At 43.7% G+C, this 26,055-nt stretch overlaps 1 protein-coding gene across 2 annotated transcripts in view; it reads right to left on the bottom strand.

Moving 5' to 3' along the window:
• Nucleotides 1-26,055, bottom strand: part of zftraf1 (zinc finger TRAF-type containing 1) — a 220,038-nt gene that overhangs the window by 114,943 nt on the left and 79,040 nt on the right. For both annotated transcript variants that reach the window (XM_072507953.1, XM_072507951.1), the window contains exon 2: nucleotides 12,814-13,052. In XM_072507953.1, the coding sequence (XP_072364054.1) occupies nucleotides 12,814-13,052 (239 nt within the window). The remainder of the gene's footprint in view (nucleotides 1-12,813; nucleotides 13,053-26,055) is intronic.

Genomic DNA, 26,055 nt, shown 5'->3' with positions numbered 1-26,055 from the left:
TTACCATCAACTGCGCCTTAACACTATGTCCCTACAATATCAACAGGATCATGTCCTCAATTTTTCCAATGCAAAAAACAGGTGCAAAATCAAGGTCAAAATTAGCATTTGTAAAGTTGTGGCACTGATTGATTGATGATCTAGCGAGCGCCGTCACACTCTGGGGTTTGTGCCAGTAATTTATATTTGATCTTCGGTGACTAGTGCTGCAAGAGGTACTCATTTTTGTCAACCGTCTCTCTCTTGCTGAAGATTTCAATTCCTCCCGAGAGCATGGTTCCTTGGGCAAGTTTAGGGGCTGGTTTAGCACACTGGGCTAAATCGCTGGCTTTTAAAGCAGACCAAGGCAGGCCAGCAGTACGGTTCGATTCCTGTACCAGCCTCCCCGAACAGGCGCCATAATGTGGCGACTAGGGGCTTTTCACAGTAACTTCATTTGAAGCCTACTTATGACAATAAGCGATTTTCATTTCATTTCAAGAGCCTAAACATAGGCAAAGTCCAGAATGATTCTTTCATTCTAAATGCCCACATATGTATACTTTCTAGCAGTGAACAACTGGATGTGTTTGGGAGCCCCAACTCCTTTCTTCCCATCCCTTAAAGTATAGATGATGTGGAGATGCCGGCGTTGGACTGGGGTGAGCACAGTACGAAGTCTTACAACACCAGGTTAAAGTCCAACAGGTTTGTTTCGATGTCACTAGCTTTCGGAGCGCTGCTCCTTCCTCAGGTGAATGAAGAGGTCTGTTCCAGAAACACATATATAGACAAATGTATAGACAATGAGATCAACCCACTGCTACTATCGTTTGGTTACATGCTGCTTTAATCAACTAAGTTATTAGTGGAGTTTGAAGTTCTAGCTCACGGACACTGACATCTTTACTTCGACAACACAAGCCAATGTCGAATACTGTTCAATTAGTCAGTCATGTGAACAGGCAGACATCTCAACCAGAACCTCAGGCAATGCCCTTGAAAGACAGTTTAAACAGCTGTAGTGTCAATCACAAGGAATGAACCAAAACAGGAGGCAAATCTTGAAATTCCTACATCAGCACAAACAGGAGAAAAAAAGAAGAAGAAAAAAAGAAAAGAAAAAAAAAAAAACTGGGTTGTTGGCACCAGCCTGGAGTCTCAAAGAGTTAAAACAACTGAATGTGGCTGCCAACGGCGATGATGTCTTTGCTGATAATCTCGGCTCTGTGGTGCCGGCCATCAGGCTCATTTCCAAGAGTGGCGGGGTACTTTTATGGAGGCATACAAGGAGGTTCTTGTGCTTGACAGTACACTTTCCCTAGTCGGGACCGACCGCAGTGTTGTCGAGATCCAGCTACATGGCGTGTCGTCCACCTTGAAGGGTTCAGGAGAAGGGGATCGGTTAGGGTACACCCCTGGGCCCGGTCCCCGGCGAGAGGTGGCAGACGAGTTCCCCAGTGAGTTCGAAAATTGGTTGCCAAGTTTTGGCAATCTCAATTTGGAGCTGGGTGTATCAGATTCGATGGAGCACAATGTATCCGGTCACAACCAGGGATTGGTCTGGCCCATTGATCATTGGTCCTGTGCCTGACACTCACTGTGAGTGGTTGAAGGAGGCTGAACCGGATCAATCCCCTCCCGGCCGGGGCCAAGGCTGTACATACTGGGTGTTGGCGAGATGTCATGGTGGAAGTAATGTCTCATGCTTCAATCATCTGAATCCTAGAGAGATTCTGAACAGTGCTCGTTGCTCCTGCTTTATCCTTGGCCTTCATTTCCTTCGTGCAACCAGGAAGATGTCTTTATCCTGGCGATTGTCCTGCAGCGTGTCTGTTATCCTGAACATGATGCCCTGTCGGTCATGTTTTTCGTCCTCTCTGATTGAGGTTAGCACCCCAGTTGGAGCTAATCCATTTTGGGTTTTTCTTATAGACTTGAATTTAAGAATCCGTGCTCATCTCCTTCTATCACTCCTTCTTGTTACCCTGGGAAGACTAGGTTCCTTCTGATCTTACTTTGGGTCGAGTTCATCTTTTCTCCTAGTATGGGTCTCTCTCGTTCGCTGTTTTCGGTATTATTGGAACTAATAGAGTGTCTTGTCTGATATTAGAGTAGACTGAAGTGGGATTTGTATTCATGGCTGAGGATTTGGCTTGTGAGTGACCCTGGTGGCCTTTACATGATAGTGGTTACCGTGAATTGTTTGGGTGTCTCCACCTGGGGTTTCTTTTTTTCCTTTTTTCATCTGGGCATGCATTGTGCTGGCCCGGTGGAGTGGGTGGGGAGCGAGGAGAGCCGGCCCTCTCTCCAAGGGCACCCTATTGATGGGTGTCTTCAGGGTGGTTCTTCTTCCTTACTGGGATCCCCTCCTGGTTCTGGTTAGAGCGATTGCCCTTTCCCTCCTTGTGCAAGTGGGAGTGGTGCATTTCCCTGGATAGGGTTGGGTGGGTGCAGACTTGGCAGGATGTGGGTTTTGGGGTTGTGAGCGAAGTACTGGGGACATAACTTCCTGAGCTTTCTTTTTGGACGATGCTGAGCTAGACCAGGTCCGGTGGCGGGTCCGATATCCTGTTGTTCCCGAAGATTGGAGGTGCCTCTTTTTGATGCTTGGAGATTTGGGGATGGGCTGAACGCTGTACTTAGTAGACATCCTGTTTTTTTCCCTGGGGTAGGTGCTATTCTCCCTCCTTATTGACTGGTGGCTGGCTCTCCACCTCGTTGGTGTGTCTCAGGAGGCTGCCCGAAATGTTGGGGATATAGGTTGGATACGGATTCTCTGTTATCCAAGTGATTAGTTCTGATTCTACTCCCTTTTTTTTTCTTCTGGTAGGCCCTGAAGATTGAGTCCTCCGCTGGGTTTTTCACCATGCTATTGCCTTTCCCATGAGCTACTTGGAAGTGAAGTATAGTCCTGGCAAATGTTGAGGCTGGTTGTTCATTAAGACCATAAGACACAGAAGCAAAATTAGGCCACTTGGCCCATCGAATCTGCTCCGCCATTCAATCATGGCTGATATTTTTATCATCCCCATTCTCCTGCCTTTTCCCCATAACCACTGATCCCCTTATTAATCAAGTACATATCTATCTTGGTCTTAAAGACACTGTGATTTGGCCTCCACAGCCTTCTGCGGCAAAGAGTTCCACCGATTTACCACCCTCTGGCTGAAGAAATTCCTCCTCATCTGTTTTAAAGGATCGTCCCTTCAGTCTGAGGCAGTGCCCTCGGGTTCTAGTTTTCCTTCTAGTAGAAACATCCTCTCCACGTCCATTCTATCCAGGCTTCTCAGTATCGTGTAAGTTTCAATAAGATCCCCCTTCATCCTTCTAAAGTCCAGTGGCCTCAACCGCTCCTCACATGACAAGCTCTTCATTCCAGGGATCATTCTAGTGAACCTCCTCTGGACCCTTTACAAGGCCAGTACATCCTTCCTTAGATACGGGGTCCAAAACTGCTCACAATACTCCAATGGGGTCTGACCAGAGCCTTATATAGCCTCCGAAGTACATTCCTGCTCTTGTATTCTAGCCCCCTTTTTTCAATTAATTGTCCAATTAATTTTTTCTAAGGGGCAATTTAGCGTGGCCAATCCACCTACCATGCACATCTTTGGGTTGTGGGATGAAACCCACGCAGACACAGGGAGAATGTGCAAACTCTACATGGGCAGTGACCCAGAGCCCAATCGAACCTGGGACCTCGGTGCCGTGAGGCAGCAGTGCTAACCACTGCGCCGACATGCTGCCCCTTATTCTAGCCCTCTTGACATTGCTGACACTGAATGCTAACATTGCATTTGCCTTCCTAACTGCTGACTGAACCTGCATGTTAACCTTAAGAGAATCTTGAACAAGGACTCCTAATCCCTTTGTGCTTCTAAGCCTTTACCCATTTAGGAAATAGTCTGTGCCTCCATTCTTCCAACCAAGTGCATAACCTCACACTTTTCCATGTTGTATTCCACTTCTTTCCCCACTCTCCTAGACTGTCCAAGTCCTTCTGCAGCCCCCCTGCTTCAACACTACCTGTCCCTCTGCATTTCTTTGTATCATGTGCAAACGTAGCAACAGTGCCCTCAGTTCCTTCTTCCAGATCGTTAATGTATATTGTGAAAAGTTGTGTTCCCAACACTAACTCCTGAGGCACACCACTAGTCACCTGCTGCCATCCTGAAAAAATCCCCTTCATCCCCACTCTCTGCCTCTATCCATGCCAGTATCTTTTAAAAAAAATAAATTTAAGAGTACCCAATTATTTTTTTTCCAATTAAGGGGCAATTTAGCATGGCCAATTCACCTAACCTAATCTTTGGGTTGTGGGGGTGAAACCCACGCAGACGAGGAGAATGTGCAAACTCCATATGGACAGTGTTCCAGGGCAGGGATTCGAACCCGGGTCCTCAGCGCCGTAGGCAGCAATGCTAACCACTGTGCCACATGCTGCCCCTCCATGCCAGTATCTTACCCTTAACACCATGGGCTCTTAACTTATTCAACAGCCTCCCATACGGCAAAGGCCTACTGTAGATCTAAATAGATCACACGTCCACTGGTTCTCCTTTATCTAACTTCCTTGTTAAGTCCTCAAGGAATTCGAACAGATTTGTCAGACATGACCTCCCCTTGACAAAGCAGTGCTGACCCAGTCCTATTTTATCATGCACTTCCGAGTACTCTGCAATCCCATCTTTAATAATGGACTCTAAAACCTTACCAATGACAGAGGTCAGGCTAACCGGCTTGTAATTTTCTGGAGTGGGTCTACGTGTTCTTTATAAGTTGCTGTGGGCCTTTCTCCTGATTGGGCCCGGTTGGTGGGGTGGGTCCCATGGTGCCGGGGAGGGGGTCTTGACTCCCATCTTCCTGGGCAGGGACCCTTCGATTAGGATTGGAAAGATCATCCTTACTCAAACTTTGTGCCTTGAAGGTTAGCCTTGGAAAGATTATCTTTACTCAAGCTTTGTGCCTTGAAGGTTAGCTTGTCATTGCCCTTGCGGGGACGAGTTGTCCTCTTGTCGGTTAAGTGGCTTATTCCCTTTTTGTTGATGGATGCCTCACGAGTGCCATGATGAGTCAGGGCTTGTTGTGTTCAGAGTTCTTGGTATCTGATGGGCTAGCTCTGGTAGCTTTAGTCTTTTCTTGCCTCTTCTTTTTCGATGGGAGACCAACTCTTACCTGTTGCTGCTGGCCCTCTCCTTTGCAAGTATGATTGATATTGGTTCTGATCTGGGCCTGGACGGGGGTTATGATGCGTTGTGGGGTGTGTATATAATTTTCCCATAAAACTGGGGTTCTCATGGACTTTGTTTTTTGTAGCGTTGAGCATGACAAATCCGCTCTTGGCTTCTGCATGGGTGCGGCTGGATCTGAAATCTGAAAGAATACGACTATGTTGGATCAGTGCTGCCTGTGGTGCTGCAGGGGGTGATGGAATTGTATGTTGGTGTGCACCCGATCTGGCTGCTGGAAATTTATCGTGACTTCTTATAATGGTTGTAGCTCTGGTCAGTGAGAGAGGGTGTGCGCCGTTTATTAGAACTTTACGATCATATCCTGTTTTTCCTTTGGTTCTTGGAGGGGTCATGAGCACTTTCGGTCATCTCTAATGGTTGTACCGAGTTATGTTGTCATTCACCTGTGCCATCCTGTGCCCATGTACGTTGAGCCATTTTTTTGCTTTTTTATTATGGTATTATTTTGTAACTTGTTGCATCAATTGCTAAAATGTAAAATCCCAATAAATATACTTATTTAAAAAAACAGTGTGTCCAAGTGCATCTTACTGTGCCTATTTGCACAAATTCTTTACTAGCAAGATCTTTCCAGAGCACAAGGCTCCAAAACAGAGGAACAAACAATTGGGAATTATTTCCTTTCTCTGCAATTTTTTTCCTTTTTAAAAATAAATTTAGAGTACCGAATTATTTTTTTCCCCATTAAGGGGCAATTTAGCGTGACCAATCCACCTAAAGTGTACACCTTTGGGTTGTGTGACCGAAACCCACGCAGACACGGGGAGAATGTGCAAACTCTACAGGGACAGTGACCCAGGGCCAGGATTCGAACCCGGGTCCTCAGTGCCGTAGTTCCAGTGCTAACCACTGCGCCACCGTGCTGCCCTCCTTTCTCTGCACTTGCATGTAATCTAATATTATTCTCCAGTCTTAATTGATTAGAAATGTGTTGCTTGTATAGAAGCGATGTCATAAATGCTTTAATCACAAAAAATGGTTAATCTTCAAGGTTAGGAAGCACTCTGGAAGAATGTTTGTTTATAAAAGACACTGTACCTTAAGAATTAATGCAAGGACTCTGGTTACTGCTGTTCCTGGAAAAGACAGCATTTTACAAGAAAAGGTAATTAAGCAGTTTTAAAGAAGCTTGAAACAAAAGGGTCATATGGTGCTTTATGGCTTATGGGGAAAAAACCATGCCTGGAAAATTGTGTTTAAAGGCTGGTTTTGGTTTGGGGGAGACAAATGCCAATGTCAGGAGAAACAACTTTATACTATTTGGGGGCGCTCACAGTGGCGCAGTGGTTCAAACCCATGTGGAGTTTGCACATTCTTCCTATGTCAGTGTGGGTCTCACCCCCACAACCCAAAGATGTGCATGGTAGGTGGATTGGCCACGCTAAATTGCCCGTTAATTGGAGGAAAAATTACAAAAATAGGTAGGCAAGCAGAGAGAGGGGCAGAGGGAGAGAGGTGGGGGCGGGGGGGGCAGGGGGGAAAGAAAGAGAGCGAGAGAGAAAAGAGAGCAAGCGAGAGTGTGTGCGCGCAGGTGCAGGCGGTGCTAGGGTATTAGGAAATTGAGTGACCATTCAGAGATTTATATAGAAAGTTCATATTTGGCCACACAGCCAGTTGGAAAGATTATTTAAATATAAGTTGCAACCTGCAGGAGTGGCTAGAGACAGACAGGGCACTCCTTCCATCTTGGTCTTTGAAGATGTAACCAGCACAGTTGACAAGGGGGAGTCTTTGAAGATGTAACCAGCACAGTTGACAAGGGGGAGCCAGTCGATGTGATATATTTGGACTTTCAGAGGGCGTTTGACAAAGTCCCACATAAGAGATTATTGTGCAAAATTAAAGCACATGGGATTGGGGGCAATGTACTGAGGGGGATAGAAAACTGGTTGGCAGAGAGGAAACAAAGAACAGGAATTAATGGGTCCTTTTCAAATTGGCAGGCAGTAACTAGTGGGGTGCCACAGGGATCAGTGCTGGGACCCCAGCTATTCACAATATATATCAATGATTTGGAGGAGGGAACAAAGTGTAACATCTCAAAGTTTGCAGATGATACCAAGTTAGGTGGGAGGGTGAACTGTGATAAGGATGCAGGGATCCTACAGCATGATCTGGACAGGTTGAGCGAGTGGGCAAATCAACGTCAGATGCAATATAATTTGGATCAGTGTGAGATTATTCACTTTGGAAGCAAAAACAGGAACGCAAATTACTACCCAAATGGGTTGCAAATTGGGAGAGGGGAGTATGCAGCGGGGCCTGGGTGTCCTTGTGCACCAGTCGCTGACGGTAAGCATGCAGGTGCAGTAGGTGGTAAAGAAGGCAAATGGTATGATGGCCTTTATTGCGAGAGGTTGAGTATAGAAGCAGGGATGTGTTGCTGCAGTTGTACAGGGCCTTGGTGAGGCCACACCTGGAGTAGTGTGCGCTTTGGTCTCCTTCTCTGAGGAAGGATGTTCTTGCTCTCAAGGGAGTGCAGCAAAGGTTTACCAGACTGATTCCAGGGATGGCGGGACTGTCATACGAGGAGAGATTGTTCTCGCCGGAGTTCAGAAGAATGAGGGGGATCTCATAGAGACTTATAAAATTCTAACAGGACTAACAGGATGTCTCCGAACAGGTAGAGGGCATCCTGAAGGGGGAGGGCAAACAGGCAGAGGTCATTGTCCATATTGGTACTAACGACATAGGCAGGAAGGGGCATGAGGTCCTGCAGCAGGAGTTCAGGGAGCTAGGCAGAAAGTTAAAAGATTAAAGGATTACTCCCTGTGCCACGTGCCAGTGAGGCTAGAAATAGGAAAATAGATCAGCTAAACAGCTGGTGTAGGAGGGAGGGTTTCCGTTATCTGGACCACTGGGAGCTCTTCCGGGACAGGTGTGACCTATATAAGGACGGGTTGCATCTAAACTGGAGAGGCATAAATATCCTGGCCGCGAGGTTTGCTAGTGTCACACGTGAGGGTTTAAACTAGTATGACAGGGGGGTGGGCACGGTAGCAATAGGTCAGAAGGTGAGAGCATTGAGGGAGAACTAGGGAATAGGGACAGTGTGGCTCTGAGGCAGAGCAGACAGGGAGATGTTGCTGAACACAGCGGGTCTGGTGGCCTGAAGTGCATATGTTTTAATGCAAGAAGTATTACGGGTAAGGCAGATGAACTTAGAGCTTGGATTAGTACTTGGAACTATGATGTTGTTGCCATTACAGAGACCTGGTTGAGGGAAGGGCAGGATTGGCAGCTAAACGTTCCAGGATTTAGATGTTTCGGGCGGGATAGAGGGGGATGTAAAAGGGGTGGCGGAGTTGCGCTACTGGTTAGGGAGGATATCGCAGCTGTACCACGGGAGGACACCTCAGAGGGCAGTGAGGCTATATGGGTAGAGATCAGGAATAAGAAGGGTGCAGTCACAATGTTGGGGGTTTACTACAGGCCTCCCAACAGCCAGCGGGAGATAGAGGAGCAGATAGGTAGATAGATTTTGGAAAAGAGCAAAAACAACAGGGTTGTGGTGATGGGAGACTTTAACTTCCCCAATATTGACTGGGACTCACTTAGTGCTAGGGGCTTATACGGGGCAGAGTTTGTAAGGAGCATCCAGGAGGGCTTCTTAAAACAATATGTAGACAGTCCAACAGGGAAGGGGCGGTACTGGACCTGGTATTGGGGAATGAGCCCGGCCAGGTGGTAGAAGTTTCAGTAGGGGAGAATTTCGGGAACAGTGACCACAATTCAGTAAGTTTTAAAGTGCTGGTGGACAAGGATAAGAGTGGTCCTAGGGTGAATGTGCTAAATTGGGGGAAGGCTAATTATAACAATATTAGGCAGGAACTGAAGAACCTAGATTGGGTGCGGATGTTTGAGGGCAAATCAACATCTGACATGTGGGAGGCTTTCAAGTGTCAGTTGAAAGGAATTCAGGACCGGCATGTTCCTGCGAGGAAGGATAAATACGGCAATTTTTGGGAACCTTGGATAACGAGAGATATTGTCGGCCTCGTCAAAAAGAAAAAGGAGGCATTTGTCAGGGCTAAAAGGCTGGGAACAGACGAAGCCCGTGTGGAATATAAGGAAAGTAGGAAGGAACTGAAGCAAGGAGTCAGGAGGGCTAGACGGGGTCACGAAAAGTCATTGGCAAATAGGGTTAAGGAAAATCCCAAGGCTTGTTACACGTACGTAAAAAGCAAGAGGGTTGCCAGGGAAAGGGTTGGCCCACTGAAGGATAGGCAAGGGAATCTATGTGTGGAGCCAGAGGAAATGGGCGAGGTACTAAATGAATACTTTGCATCAGTATTCACCAAAGAGAAGGAATTGGTAGATGTTGAGTCTGGAGAAGGATGTGTAGATAGCCTGGGTCACATTGAGATCCAAAAAGACGAGGTGTTGGGCGTCTTAAAAAAATATTAAGGTAGATAAGTCCCCAGGGCCTGATGGGATCTACCCCAGAATACTGAAGGAGGCTGGAGGGGAAATTGCTGAGGCCTTGATAGAAATCTTTGGATCCTCACTGTCTTCAGGTGATGTCCCGGAGGACTGGAGAATAGCCAATGTTGTTCCTCTGTTTAAGAAGGGTAGCAAGGATAATCCAGGGAACTACAGGCCGGTGAGCCTTACTTCAGTGGTAGGGAAATTACTGGAGAGAATTCTTCGAGACAGGATCTACTCCCATTTGGAAGCAAATGGACGTATTAGTGAGAACTCAGCATGGTTTTGTGAAGGGGAGGTCGTGTCTCACTAACTTGATATAGAGTTTTTCGAGGAGGTCACAAAGATGATTGGTGCAGGTAGGGCAGTGGATGTTGTCTATATGGACTTCAGTAAGGCCTTTGACAAGGTCCCTCATGGTAGACTAGTACAAAAGGTGAAGTCACAAGAGATCAGGGGTGAGCTGGCAAGGTGGATACTGAACTGGCTAGGTCATAGAAGGCAGAGAGTAGCAATGGAAGGATGCTTTTCTAATTGGAGGGCTGTGACCAGTGGTGTTCCACAGGGATCAGTGCTGGGACCTTTGCTGTTTGTAGTATATATAAATGATTTGGAGGAAAATGTAACTGGTCTGATTAGTAAGTTTGCAGACGACACAAAAGGTTAGTGGAATTGCGGATAGCGATGAGGACTGTCAGAGGATACAGCAGGATTTAGATTGTTTGGAGACTTGAGCGGCGAGATGGCAGATGGGGTTTAATCCGGACAAATGTGAGGTAATGCATTTTGGAAGGTCCAATGCAGGTAGGGAATATACAGTGAATGGTAGAACCCTCAAGAGTATTGAAAGTCAGAGAGATCTAGGTGTACAGGTCCACAGGTCACTGAAAGGGGCAACACAGGTGGAGAAGGTAGTCAAGAAGGCATACGGCATGCTTGCCTTCATTGGCCGGGGCATTGAGTATAAGAATTGGCAAGTCATGTTGCAGCTGTATAGAACCTTAGTTAGGCCACACTTGTAGTATAGTGTTCAATTCTGGTCGCCACACTACCAGAAGGATGTGGAGGCTTTAGAGAGGGTGCAGAAGAGATTTACCAGAATGTTGTCTGGTATGGAGGGCATTAGCTATGAGGAGCGGTTGAATAAACTCGGTTTGTTCTCACTGGAACGACGGAGGTTGAGGGGCGACCTGATAGAGGTCTACAAAATTATGAGGGGCATAGACAGAGTGGATAGTCAGAGGCTTTTCTCCAGGGTAGAGGGGTCAATTACTCAGGGGCATAGGTTTAAGGTGAGAGGGGCAAGGTTTAGGGTAGATGTATGAGGCAAGTTTTTTTACACAGAGGGTAGTGGGTGCCTGGAACTCGCTACCGGAGGTGGTGGTGGAAGCAGGGACGATAGTGACATAAGGGGCATCTTGACAAATACATGAATAGGATGGGAATAGAGGGATACGGACCCAGGAAGTGTAGAAGATCGTAGTTTAGTCGGGCAGCATGGTCGGCACGGGCTTGGAGGGCCGAAGGGCCTGTTCCTGTGCTATACATTTCTTTGTTCTTGTTCTTTGTTCTAGGCAGGGTAGATGCAGGGAAGATGTTGCCAATGATGGGTGCGTTCAGAACCAGGGGTCACGATCTGAGGATTCAGGATAAACATTTCGGACAGAGATGAGGAGACATTTCTTCACCCATAGAGTGGTGAGCCTGTGGAATTCATTACCACAGTAAGTAGTTGATGCTAAATCATTGAATATATTCAAGAGGCGGCTAGATATTGCACTTGGGGTGAATGAGATCAAAGGCTATGGGGAGAAAGCAGGATTAGGCTATTGAGTTGGATGATCAGCCATGATCGTGATGAATGGCGGAGCAGGCTTGAAGGCCCAAAAGGCCTCCTCCTGCTCGTATCTTCTCTGTATCTATGTATGTATTTATGTAACAGAGGTTCTGGTTTCTCAGTTAAGTAGCAATTGCACCAGAACTGGAATACAAAGCACTAGCTTGCCAAACAGATTACAGACTACCAAAGCGAGGTGCTTGCCGAGGGGTGTAACCCAGGACACGTCTGTGCACTTTTAGTATATTGCAAAAGGTCAGCACTGGTCAAGGTCAGAGAACAAAGAGTGCACGAGAAGACCTCTAGATCCATTTTTAAACATTTAAATCAACTCTGCCCCATGATGGATATCTCAGGGCAATTGTTTTATTTCATTAAAAAAAAATTTTTTAATGCAGCAATTCTAACAGTTCATTAAGCGAAGGAATCAATATTCTACACAGAATAGAGATTGGGGTCTGGATTCGCCCCAAACATTGAGCTCTCAATCTCAAGTCTCGGTGCCCCTGGGATAAGTGCTCTGAAGAGCCCTAGGACTGCTGACTCCAATTGTGGTGGAGGCCTGAGAAAACCTGGCTGTTCCAAACATAATACATTGAAGATAGGGTGGGAAAATTAACCCATAAAGGAAGTCTTGCATTCTAGAGAGGAATTAAGAAAAATGCTATAATGTGTGTGGTTTCATACAACATCCATTATTTGTCAACCGAACTCTCCAAAACATTACCACTGAAAAGACCCAATAGGTTAATACTGTCAGTATTGCTGTCTGAAATTTCTGTCCCCAGCCCTATTGCAACATCTTAAGCTGCCTGAACCCACTGCCTTAATGACATTGCCATTCCCCCCACTGTCGTCACTTGAAGATGGACAGCGAGGCAATGGATTGTTTTTTCTGTAGTGCATCAGACAAATTCACACGAGTTCTAATTATGAAAATCACCAGTTGAGAAAGTATTTAACTAACATATGGGTAACAAACAATTGCCACTTTGTTCTTTGCACTGGTTTGACACCTCCATGGATATGGGACTGGTGAGGAAACTGCAGAGCACTAGGACCTGTCGTTTATTGTTGGACAGTGCACATAAGACAGTGCAGGGAGCCAAGTGGCTGTTGCGGCCATGACTTATTATAGATTATTTTTGTTTCACATTCCCCCAAAACCCACTTGTGCCTGTCAATTAATTTCTGCCACCCTAATATTCAGCACCTGCACTCTCCTGGCTCCCTACACGCTGTGAGTAAAAAGCAGGATCACTAAGGGCTGCGATTTGGATTAAAAAACTGCCTGGTTCTGAGTTTTAAGTGCATTACCTGTCCTGGCAGTCCTCCTTCTGGTGTCTCTCGAGAATGGAGCGTGGGAACTGCTTCAGGCAGAAGCCGCACTCGCTGGGAAGCTCGCTCACCGCCTTTTCCACGGCCAGGTTCCTGCAGCACAGGCTCTTGCTGATCTCACAGCGGCAGTTCGGGCAGGTGGCCTGTTCCTCCTTCAGCCTGGCGTCAGCCAGCAGGTGAATGAAACAGCCTGCACACATCAAGTGACCATTCGTGCACTGCCGGGCGGAAAGAAAACTGACATTTATACCAAGTTGGACACTGCAGCAAGTCTTTGTTTTGAACAGGAGGAAGGGCAGTGCTGGGAAACGGAACATTTTGTTATTTTACATCCAATTGACAGCAAGAACTCAAGGTCAGGAATAGCACTATTCAATGTAGTGCAGAGCACTCCAGCCTCCTGCAATGCCCCAACCCTCCTGAATCCAATTTCAGAACCATTGCTCTCCAAGCCAGCAACATCTTTTCAATATACTTACTGTCCTTGCGGTCCTTCACAGCTGGACTGCAGAACGAGTGCCAAATAAATGCTGAACTTAGGACAAGCTATCTAATTCCTGTCTGTTGGGGAAATAGATGGGAGATATTCTTAAATTCTTGTGGAAGTACTCATCGGCCCTTTGAAATACAGGAGATCTTCACCTCCACCTTTCTTCAGCCGGACACAAACACAAGTCCTCGAGGACAGAAGAATGAGTTCTAACATTTACTTATTTAATATTTACTTCCCCTCCTAATTTATTCAATGAGAACTAGGTCAAGAATTTCTGGGTGTAGGAGTCGGGAGAAAGAAACAAAAACAGCAGGCATATCTCAATTGACATAATAATAATAATAATAGCTTGTCACAAGTAGGCTTCAATGAAGTTACTGTGAAAAGCCCCTAGTCGCCACATTCCGGCGCCTGTTCGGGGCGACCGGTACGGGAATTGAACCCGCGCTGCTGGCCTTGTTCTGTATTACAAGCCAGCTGTTTAGCCCACTGTGCTAAACCAGCCCCTACACAAAACCCCACGAGCTGTGCACAGAACCAACAGATCACAGCAGCCAGTGACAATAATTTGCACCACATTTTTGCTGGGAAAGTTTATTGTTGAAAGCAGAGTGCAAACTCACAGGTGTGCTCCGCCAATACCTGCAGTCTGTCAGAAACACCTGGTGGCGAACTCAAGCAGACAGCTAGAATTTATGCAAAAAAGCAAATTCCAGATGAATTCCCGAATACATATTTGCCATATGAGCCAAGGGGAAGTGGCATTTTTTGAGATTTCACACACACCTTATTTCACAAGATGGCAACAAAATCACACAGTAGACCAGTATTTGTAATGTTTGACATTGGAATTCAAAACTATTCTTTTTTTCCCCCATTTGCTTAATGGCAAACATGCAACATGTACCTTTCAATCAAAAAGGATGACAGGGCTAGTTTTTGCCTGATATTGCTTGGGAATGGATTGGACAGAGGGAGCAATCTTGCGAGTTTCCACTGTACTGTCTGGCCTGCTGACAAAACTATCCAATTGCCAGTAGTTTTACAAATAGGAAGAAATTCATTTTCTGACACATACCACTCCAAATATTTGATGGGAGTTTGCAAGGAAAGCTGGGTAGAGTAAGATTACCTACCTTCTCTCTCCCTTTCTTATCCTCCACATACCTAAAGACAGTCCCATCATCCAATAGGGGAAAATCACCTGGATGGTGTCCGTCCAGGAGTTCTAACCTCACTGAAGTCTCTCAAGGGCTATGTGATTTTTCCCCGACTCCTAGGCTGTATAGGAGCCGTGCCTACACACCGGCCTGCGGTTCTTTTATCGATGGAGGCAGCCTGCAGGGTAGGTAATGCTTGCACAGCAAAGGAAAACAATTTTGTCAACATTTAGTAAAATGTCAAATACTCCAAACGAGTGTAAGAAACAGCGGGATAAGTGGGTGCATGAGAGATATGTGGAGGATAATATACACTCAGAATATGGGCAAAACCACAGTGAATGAAGATAGTTAATCTTACTTCCTTCCTCATTCATTTATCCCCAATGTATTTCAGGATTATGCTTCAGTAGCTAGAAAATGGAGGTGAAGAATCTATGGTAAATCAAAGCTCGTCTCAAGACTCAAAATGACTCATTTCTTGGCAGATGTTTCAGACCACCTTGTTAAATAATAGTGCCAACATGTTTATCGTTAATGCTTTTTGAATTCATCTTCTGGTGTGAGCTTATGAGGCTGCAGCAGATCAAGTGTAAGGAAGTTTTACATTATGTGGTAGCCGGTAAAGAGACGTTGCTCAGTCACCAGTGTCAGCACCATCAAAGATTCGAGTAAATAAATCAGTTAGAGAAAGCGCAAAACATGGCTGAGTCAAATCAAGAGTTTGGTTGCAGGGCAGTGGAAAGAATAAGGGATAAACTCTTCAGAAAGATGGAATACTGAGCTCATCCATACGTTTTCCAAGATTATCCTAGAAGTGACCCAAGGCGAACAAGATGGATCTACTGAGAGGCCATCATTCATTTAATCGTTGCATGATTTAAACCAAACTGGATCAGAGGCCTAAAAGGAGCCTTAGCTGGTGGAGAACAAGACAGAACACAAAGGGTCAACCTAAACCACATTATCCGGGCCTCTCAATACTAGACAGTGGTTTTATCCCCAATACACTTTCCAATTACAATGACTGGAAGTTCCAATTCTGAAGCTTCAATTGGCAAACATTTTAAGGAGATCAGTTTTTTGATAGTCCCAACTTTTCTACTTCTATCTTTACAGCAGATGGATACCAAGAATACATCCATCACTAAAAATAGAACATTTAGCAGCCAAGGAACGAGTCATGGGCAGAAGACATCTCATTTCAACAGAAAAAGGAAGTTCAACCTATCTAAAGTTCAAAGACACAAAGGGATACAAGGTCTTCTTTTCGAACGCCAAGTTTTGTTTTGGCAGACCAGTGCTGTGCATCATGGTCAGATGGCAGATGAGAACTTTTCTTGTACCCCACTTCTTTCTTGAAATTGTTCATGTCACTTTCTGAGGGGTCAGCCATTAGCCTGAATTTAGGGGTGTGGAATCTTAAAGGTGAAGACGGTTCAACATAAGTCTGCAACGTCATTCAAGTGAAAATACATCTTTACTTTTTCTTGCCTTCAAAAGAAGTGACTGTGTAGAGTAGTGTAACAATCAGATGAAGACAGCAGCAATTTGATCCAAAGAGATGTTTTTGCAACCCAAAGTTTAACAAGCTCTCAGCACCTTTAGATTATGGTGCAATTTTCTCTTCCTGATAGGAAGGTAAACAACGTTTTGGGTTAAGTTTTCTCCTAGCTCTACATTTTCATGCTCTTTGATACCGGCATATAAACACGTCCAAAAGAAGTTTATTTGACTCAACAAGACAGATAAATCTCTACAGGAATCAGTTTTAGGTTTTGACATTTCATAAACCACATAGCATTTCTGCAACCTAATTACCAAAGATCTCCAAAAGCTTCTCCTGAATACCGCCTAGAAGGTAGGACCGGAAAGTGTGTCTCTGGAGTCCTGATGTGTCAAATAATGCTTCTAAAAGCAAAACCCCAAATAACAAAACATTCTGCATTCTGCAATCAAGACCGGCGTTTTCCCCTTCATACAGGAAGTAACTGTGCCATTCTGTCATTAGTTTGGAGATACCAGCTGAAGATGAATAAACTTTAGAGAATAGACCTGATGTGCACCCATCCATCTTCATTTGTAAAGTGTCCTTGAATCACAGCCGACCGCTTCCAACCATTCAATTTCTTTAACTTCTCAATAGCAAAGGATCACTGTACAGTATATTTTATCTGAACACAGAACTTCATAGAAAGGGTGCATTGGTTTACCAGGGTTGAGGGACCTCAGTTATGAGAAACAGGAAACGCTAGGACGATTCTCCTTGGAACAGAGGTCAGCGCTGTTGAGAGGTCTTGCTGGTGCTGGGAAATACAACTATTCCCTCTGCTGAGTGGGTCAATAACCAAAGGTCATAGATTCAAAATAATTGGCAAAAGATCAAGAAGGGAGATGTGGGTAATTTTTCTCACTCGGCTGTTGGGATCCAGACCCTCTACCCGAAACGATGACGGAGGCTGGTTCGGCAAATACTTTTAAACAGGAATGAACAGGTGCTTGAGGATGCGTAATTTACATGATTATGGACAACGGGTTGGGATGTGGGACTCAGTGTAGCTGCTCTTCATTCAGCACAGGCATGATGGGTTAAATATGCTAGATTATTTTATGGATTTTAAGACACCGCAAACCAATGGAAGTTGGGAGCTTTTTCTTGAACAGAAAGAACGTTTATGAAGGCGTTTTGGCCTCAACTAAACAAATGTCAGATGGTCCCAAGGGTCATCGGATTTTGCAAGATCTTCTAGCATATCTATTGTTTTACAGTGAATGCATACAAGAACAGGCATAAATCCCGAAGCCAGAACTAAATCTGATTAGGCAGGACATAGTAAGCATAACCCGGTCAGTGAACCCAAAATCCAACGGTCAGAGGCTCCTCTGGAACTAAATGTCTTTGTGAACAAATACTCTGGACATACAAGAAAACAAGAGGACTCTTATCCCGGAACACATTGTCAGATGCTGTGTTGTTGAAATCTTCAGTTCCTGCTTATTCCATGTTCCACAGTAGGGATGTTATTTTAGGTCATTTGATGTTCCACAAAGGGGAGAGCTGGGTCACACAGTCAATGATGCAGCACAAGAGGCGATAATTCGGCCCAGTGTGCCAATGCCAGGATACGGCAAATGCAATCAGCATGACACTCGCTCCCGGTAAAATAAAACTGTCCAACTTTAGCCAATTCTCTTCTATCTGAACAGTCCAAAATGTTCTCTCTAATTTGACAAATTCCTCGAAGAGTAGTTACTTTTGCTTTACTTTAAATTTGGACAGCAAACAGAGTCCCGAGGTTATGTTTCCAGCAACTATCGAGGTATCCAATCTTCCAATTTTTCATGACACACCTTTATGAAGGGGTAGTGGCAGTACTTTCCATGTCTGATGCCATCTTTTGATGGAAGACAAGATAATAAAGACTCATTGGAGAATAGAGGTTGGCAAGGAAATCTCAACAGGAGGTTGAAAACATGAAGCTTGATTTCACTTAATTTGTTTTCCAAAGTATACTTTTCAACTCAAAGCTTATTTGAATGAGTCAAAAGCAATGCCAAGGCTTTTCATGGTTGACATGTTCGCAAGAAAAATTGAGAACTGGTCCTACAGAAAAGACCAACAAGCTGGACATTGTTTACTGGAGAACAAAAGGATTGATTTTGCAGCATCTACTTAGAGGGGAACCAGGAGATTTTTGCAAGTTTTCACAGATTGTAAAATTATTGGAGGTTTATCAGAGTTATCACCTATGGGCCTATCCTGAAATCTACAGAACATAGGTGAATGAGGAAGAAAGCAGTTAGTTGGGTTTTGGTGCCTAAAAGAAAACCTGACAAGATTGGTTAGAATTGATTTGAGACTAGTAGTAGGGATGGTTCTGTGCTCCATCAAATGCTTGGCTCCAGTTTAAACATTGAAACATTTCACAACCCTGTGACATTTTGCAAATGAAACCAATGGAATTTAATAATATTAGCAAAATAAAAAATTGTCATCAGTAGTGAACAGACAGAAGCACCAATCAGATCACTCCACAGTAACCAGAACCACGTGCTTTTCTGAGAGATCTCAGCAACTCAATGAAAGGGGCAATGCCTCTCACTATACGGAACCCAAGCCTGCTTGTTAATGCCCTCACTCGTCCTGTGGCAAACTCATTTTAACATCTAGACGAACATATAGTCCCAAGTGATGATTATCTATTATAGATAGTCTTCCAAGTATAATGCAGCTTCATGCACACAATAAACGTACATTTATTGCACATATGGAGTTAAACTAGTGTCAGACGACAGCAATATACAGAGCTGAAGTAATGAACTATCTACTATAAATATCCCTTCCCCATCTGACATGGTCCGAAATATCAGCTGCATAAGCAATTTTAACTATTTAAGTGACCAGAGCCTTTAGAAATCAATGAAGGCCTGCACCCAAAGTTTTTAAAAACAAACATCGTTCAGAAAAGAACAGAGGAATAGCAAAAGTAGGAGATTTGCATATACAGTCAGACTATGCTGGAAAAAATACAACACATTATGGTAAGAACATTCTGCCTCATTTATAAAGGTATATATCAAGAGTGAAAAACATTTTGCGTCTGAGGTGGATCGAAGAGCCTAAATTTATTTGAAAAGTCCTGCAGTAACAAAAGAACCAACTGATGTGCTCAGAATGAGACAACAGTGCTTAGTGGAAGTTATTCAGGTTGCTGCCCATTTAGTAAAGTCTTCTATATATTAACCCTTTAGGTTAGGTTTCGATGTTGACTCCTGACCAGATCCGGGAGATGAATCATTCTACATTTGTTAAGCTCTGCTTAGTTTGGATTTAGGTCACAGTCACCAAGAACTAAATTTGAATGTTGGCAATTACCCTACTGGTAATCAGAATGGTGTGGTAGATATCCACTAAGGCTGAAAGTTCACAAGATTGTGTGAGTTGAATCTGTGCTGAGTGTATCTCCCTTCAGTGAGATATTTCAGCATGCAAGAAAATATAGGTTCATTATGCTCCAAACAAAATTCAAATAGTTGGTGATTAGTTGAGAGACGAATAATTAATTTCACTTTCAAGCTGTCCTTCAAGAACCTGGAGATCGCAAGATATTCTTCAACAACGCAAGATGATCCTCTTCCACTTAAGTCCTCAGAGTGCAGTCATCATGACACTAGACATCTTCCACTACTCAAGACCATTTGAAAATTCTGCCTCGAGTCAAACTATCATGCAGATGTGCCACTTGTCATGGATTTATTCTAGACCATGATGTATTCAGTCTGTCTGGTTAGTTGTTGGGCTACAGGGTCAGAGAAACAATATTTTCTGAGCCAGTGATAAGTCTCTCAAAGACAACCAATCTACATTCTCCAGTTCTGACAAATATTTTGGGTTAAGAGGGGAAATTGGATCCAATCCCCTTGTTGAGGACTGTTTGTAATCGTCTTTTCTATAAATGTTCCGAGTAGACTTGCTTTTTGAAGACAGTGAGAATTAATTAAATTGTTTGATAGCCACATCCTTTGTGCATGGCTAAATTCATGCTCCTTCTCATTAAAGGTGACCATGAGGGAACATATGCAATGGAAGGTCAAAAATACTAATATAAGCATTGTCAGCAGTTCCCTGAATGCACCAGAGCCATCAAAAGATCTGTGCTAGTAAACATTCTTCACCTTCAAAACCTTCAGTTTCATTACAGGCCAGAAACATCCTTTAGTTTAAAAAGAGGTACAAGTACAATCCCGCTCTCTATTGTGGAAACTTGAGCAACATCAAGAGAGAAAGAACTACTGGATACTATTGAGGTGTGGATGCTGAGGGAAATGTGCTGAATGATGAGAAAGGTCAAATTCGGGAGCCAGCACATCAGGGGGTCACAGAAGATTGTGGGAGCATCAAATGTAGCCAAGAGATTGAAATGGTGTGTTTACCTTGCAGAGAGCGAGAATGTGAAACATGTGATGGAGATGGGACTGCCAGGAAGAGGCAGGCCGAAGACCAGATGGAAAGATGCGTAGCGAGAGACTGAAACGCTGCAGGATCCAGAGACAGATTTTAAATTAATTTGTTCATGAGATGCAGGCAGCTCTGGCTAGACCAACGCTTATTGCCCAACCCTAATTGCCCTTTAAGATGGTGGTGAGCCACCTTCTTGACTGCTGGAGACCATGTGTTGTAAGAACACCCACAGTGCTGTTAGGAAGTAATTATCATATTGACCCAGCGACACTGAAGGAACAGCAGCATAGTTCCAAGTCAGAATGATGAGTGGCTTGGAGGGGACATTGCTGGTAGTGGTGCTCCCATGCATCTGCTGCCCTTGTCCTTCTAGGTGGTAGAGGTTGCAGGTTTGGAAGTTGTCGAAGGAGCCTCGGTGAGTTGCTGCACTGCAGCTTGTCGAGGGTACACACTGCGATCACTGTTTGTTGATGGTGGAGCGAATGAATGTTGAAGGTTGTGGATGGGGTGTCAATCAAGCAGGCTGTCCTGGATGGTGCCATGTTTTTGGAGCTCACTCATCCAGGCAAGTGGAGAGTAGATGGGATAGGTGACTGACAGGAGAAGAATCATATGGAGGTGACCCCAAGCAAAATGGGAAACACTGAAAGAAGAAAGTAGAATCTTGAGCTTTCTTGATTGAATGTAACTTTTCCTATGGATGGAACTAATAGATTTTGAGGCACCTCTGAAGCTGAGAATTTTGAAGCAAGTATTTGAACTTCCAGTGCATGAAGTAAATCCCCTCAATGGGGTAGTCTGGGGAAGGTCTCGTGAATAACACGTTGTCCAAACAGGCACATTACTCAGGATACATCAAAATGGACTCACACTTCAGTCAAAACCAGTCAGGTGTATTATTTGAATTTTCACCAGAGTTCGTAAAGACAGGCAGTCATTGCTGCAGAGGTAAAGGAACAAGACATCTTCCTGGTTGGGATTTGTTTAAAACTTTTGGGCTGTGGAGAACCAATGCTCGTTATTAATTCTACCCTGGTAATGTTTGACTATCCTAAATCCTTGATACAAGTATGAGACTTTTCAGCTCAAGATGATGCACAAGAGAATGTCAGTTTGTTTGATGGAGGAGGATACTGGTCAAAATGGGTTTCTCAGGCTGGTCCTTTGATGGTGTTTTTACAATGGCATCTTTCGTTGGCAAATGTATCAACTCTCAAAAGTCTGCACCGATAATTTGGTGGCCATTCAAGATTAAAGTTCTGTTTTGATGACATCCAAGCAGGTGCAGAACCAGGTAATTATCAAGTTATATCTAAAGAGGGAAATCGGGACCCTCTACCCAGTGAAGCAAGTTCTCAGGGATCAGTAATTATTATAAACAGTGATTATTATGATGATTGAGAGGCGCCAGCCCCACTCCGAAAGCTCCAAGAATTGATTTTTTATAAACGTGAGAAAACGTGTATGAATAAAATAGTCATCCTTAAAAAAAAGAAAGCTTCAAGGGACCTTCCAAAAGATGAGGTGAACGTGCCAATTTCCTTTGCTGAATTTTGGATGAACTCCTCAGTCATACTGCGTAGGAAACAATTTGGGACATCCAACTCTGAACTCAAATGTTGGCATCAAGTAATCCTAAAGGAAAGATAGCTGGGAATACAAATTTAATAGGGATCCTCAGTAAGATGTTTGTTTGATGGTTAATGGCACATGACTGCTGAAAAAAAAAAGCAAAACTAAATAACGAGGATACAGCCTCGATCACCTAAACGTACTGGGATTGTGAAGAGCCCTTTGCAGGTTCTGATGGTTGGCGTGTTGGCTGTATGAAGAAAAATTCTATTTCCATACAGAGTTAAACAAATGAGGGAAGCTTAGTTTTTTTAATGAACTAATTCGAAGAATTGGCACTAATGGTCGATTGATTTCACCTCGGAGACTCACTAATGGGTAAGAAACAAAGCAGTGTGACGTTGTTCCTGGTCATTTAAATTAGATCTAGTCTTCCAAAGAAAAATTCTCAGTGAATTACAGCATTAACAAGAGACATTTTAGGGGCGGGATAAGGTCACTGAGACCAACAAGCTCATCTGAGTCCATGGATCCCTATTCCATCAGAGTATTGTCTCATATTTCTCTATCCATCCTCCCTCCAGCAACATCCAACTGACCCCATTTACATGGTTCACATCTGGAAATGAGTGACAGCACTCACTTTGATGGGCTTTCCTGCTAACAATTCATGACTCTGCATATTAAAAAATAGTCTCTATTCAACTTCCTTTATTCCAAATGCTTAAAGTGTAATTTTCTGGCATTGAAAAAATGCCAGTGTCCAAAACTGTGTCTCTTCATGGGCTATGTGGCTGTGTGACTGTGGAGCCTCAAGGTACACATGTGAAGTTTAAATTCAATCTTACTGCATGCTCTGGATCTTGATAATGATTTAGGATTTATCTACCGATAATTCTGACCATTATGCTGATCAAATAATTCAAATCGGACAAAAACACACACAAGTGGGTAAAGAGTTTTCTCAAACTTCACTGGCCAAAACAGGTCCAAGGCACATATAGTTGAGGTGCCCTCAACTCAAGAGCACAGACAATATTGTCTGTGGTTAGGCAAGAAGGACAGCAGAATATTACGGATATGGTCGGACTAATACCCTTTAGAGCAATACAGCTATTTAAACTTACCCTCTGCTCGGTTTTACACTGAAGTGTTGGACAGCTCTTTTACATTCATCTATTATAATCTTTCAATCTAATTTCTAATTAGCACACGATATTCTAGCAGCCTGCACAGCAATCCCTCTCTTTGCTCCACGTGCCAATATTAAATTACATTTTTCACACTTATCTAGTGAACTCTCAAATATTGGCCCAGCTAGTTGAAAGATCCGAAACAGATTCACACTGCTGTCTTTCAGTTCCATACCTACAACCGGCCCATTTTATAGGAGAAGATATTTCAATTAAAACCCAGTCTAGGTGAAAACTTCACAGAACAGAACAAAACTTAATGAAGTCTGAAAAAGTGACTCCACACTTTGCAATAGTTCCCTCAGTTTGTACATTTTAAGCAGATACTCGATCCCTCAGTGAGTGACACAAACTGGTGTCCGATTGCGCTGTGGCAATGTTATCCAAACCCCTAGATTGGATTACCATCTTACATTCATTGCGGAGATACATAGTATATTTTGAAAGAGTTAAGTTTTCATGTAAACAGCAGAGATGGACAGAGAGTAACCCTTTCCTTCAGTGGTTATTTATTCAATCACTTCCGCCAAACCTCCAGAATACAAATTTTAAATGTGACACATTTTTCTTTCAAAATCAGTAAATTTCTCAGTAATTTCCTATTTAGCTTTCCAGTTTTAAATTTAGATCACTATCTCCATTATAGAAGCCAACATCTGCTGACATTCTTCCTTTGTGTCTCAGTTCTTTGATCAGCATTTGTCAATCAGTTATATCAACAGTCGCAAATAGTGCCAATAAGTGACTTGGTGAAGCAAGTTCCTATTCCCAACTCGGTCACCATCTTACATAGTAAAAATAAACTTGAATTCTATTCAGTGACTGGATCAATAAAGGGGAGAGAGAAAAATCAATTGAAACCAGGCAACTGGCTGTGGCCCTCAACTTCCCCAGATTGCTTTGCTCTCAGAGAACCTGGGCAGTCCATGTCAGAATGTGAATAGGTTCCTCAATAAGCAGAGTGTGGGGACTAATTTAAGGTAGAACTAAACATATATTTATGGTTGGGAGACACAAGCTTTTGTGACTAGTCATACAGATTGCAGAGTCATTTTTTGCTTTTTGCTGTTGCATTTCCCAAGATTGCTCATTATGAATCTCCTACTATTCATTTTATATCTCTGAATATGGAACTATTAGGAATTACAAACCCAGCATTGTAACTTTGTTCCTTTCCTCTCAAATGCCAAACCTAAACATTACTGCACCAGCAAACCCATGGATTCTAGAAAAATACTCCAGAAAATAAATATGCACCAGGTGTCATCAACTACCTTGAGTAGATGCATATTGCATGGTTAAAGGGCTGAGGGAGCAACAAGGCACACACGTGACAGCCTAAAATGTGTGGCTTATAGAAGTCCACACCTAGTCTAAAAGCTACAGTATTTCAATGTATATCATGGGTCCTGCTGCAGGTTCAACTGCTAACCTGTTTCAGGTATTCTGCTTTGTTCTTCCATAAAAAGGGACAGAGAGGAACAATTTTTATTTATTCATTCATTCCCGGGACGTGGGCATAACTGGCTAGGACAGCATTTACTCCTCATTCCTAATTGCCCTCGAGGTGGTAGTGGTGAGCTGCCTTCTTGAATCACTGCAGTCTACCTTACAAATATTTGCTCTGAATTCTAAATCAATACAGTAATGCAGACAGATCATTGAAGAAAAGTTCTAGGTTCTCTGCAACCTTGTAAGCTTCGCGTGCCAAGGAATCGTGATAACGAGTGTACACTTACTATGATAGAAGTCAAGATATCACACATATTAGGCTCTATGATTCCCATTTCTTTATGCACCTTCTCAGCTGCAGTATTTTTGAACAATCAGCATTACCGTAATCAAGACACAAACACATAACCAAGCACAAATCAAAATTTTAAGCTGTTTACCATAATCTTACCAAGTGAGTTTCAGAGGTATGGCAATACTTTTAAGCAGCAAAGCAAAAAGGTAGGAACTTGAGCAAGCAAACAGAATTTTGCAATATGAAGCTGGCACCACTCAATTTAAATCCAGGGGCTCCCTCATCCTGCACAATGCAGCACAGCAAAACAAAAAGGCTGGAAAATTGAGGGTTTTCTACCTGCAGTTTTCAGAGACTCTAGCCATTGGTGACTGCTCCTTGTTAGCTCTTGGCTGACACCCTCATTTCAACAACTAGTGGATTTCCTCTCACTGAGTGACATGTTCCTGCCAAATGGAGGGACTACAGGAGCCTAGGACATGTATAAAGGAGGAGAATCTGCATTTAAAAGTGACACCCAGCTAAGATTCTAACAAGTCTCCAAGGTTCAGAGTTCAGGCAATTTATACTATCTGATTTAATGTTCCCTACTTCCTTTGAGTTAGCTCATGAGGCGCTGAAATAACTGAACAGTTCACAAGGAAAGACATGCATGTTTGAGATTTTACTCATGAGCTCTCAACTGGTCAGCCAGACTGGATGGGACAGGAGAAACAAATGGTTTAGTTATTTTCGCATTGGTGAACTCAATATCTGTGCGCGGTTAGCTTGGCAGTTAGTTTAAATTTGTTTATCCTGAAAATATATTTCCAGCATTTTGGCCACACCAGATCATCGGAGAAAACAGTGGATTTACATGTGTTGTTGGTTGATAGGCGAGCAGGGAAGACTGAGGGGGCAGTGTGTACAAGTTGTACAGATGGACTGAAAGCTCATTTAGTAGAAGACAGAAGGTAACAATAATTGGGGAAAATGCTCTGCTTGGGGAACCAGTTGGGATCCAGTTACCTGTTCCGAGGCCCAGCTGTCCACAAATCAGGGAACAAGGTGTATGTGGTAGATATGTTTAAATTAGTTGATCAAGGCACGGCCAA

This window comes from Scyliorhinus torazame, chromosome 6 (assembly GCF_047496885.1).
Source record: "Scyliorhinus torazame isolate Kashiwa2021f chromosome 6, sScyTor2.1, whole genome shotgun sequence".
Classification (NCBI taxonomy): Eukaryota; Metazoa; Chordata; class Chondrichthyes; order Carcharhiniformes; family Scyliorhinidae; genus Scyliorhinus; species Scyliorhinus torazame.
This window is presented reverse-complemented; position numbering and strand designations above follow the sequence as displayed.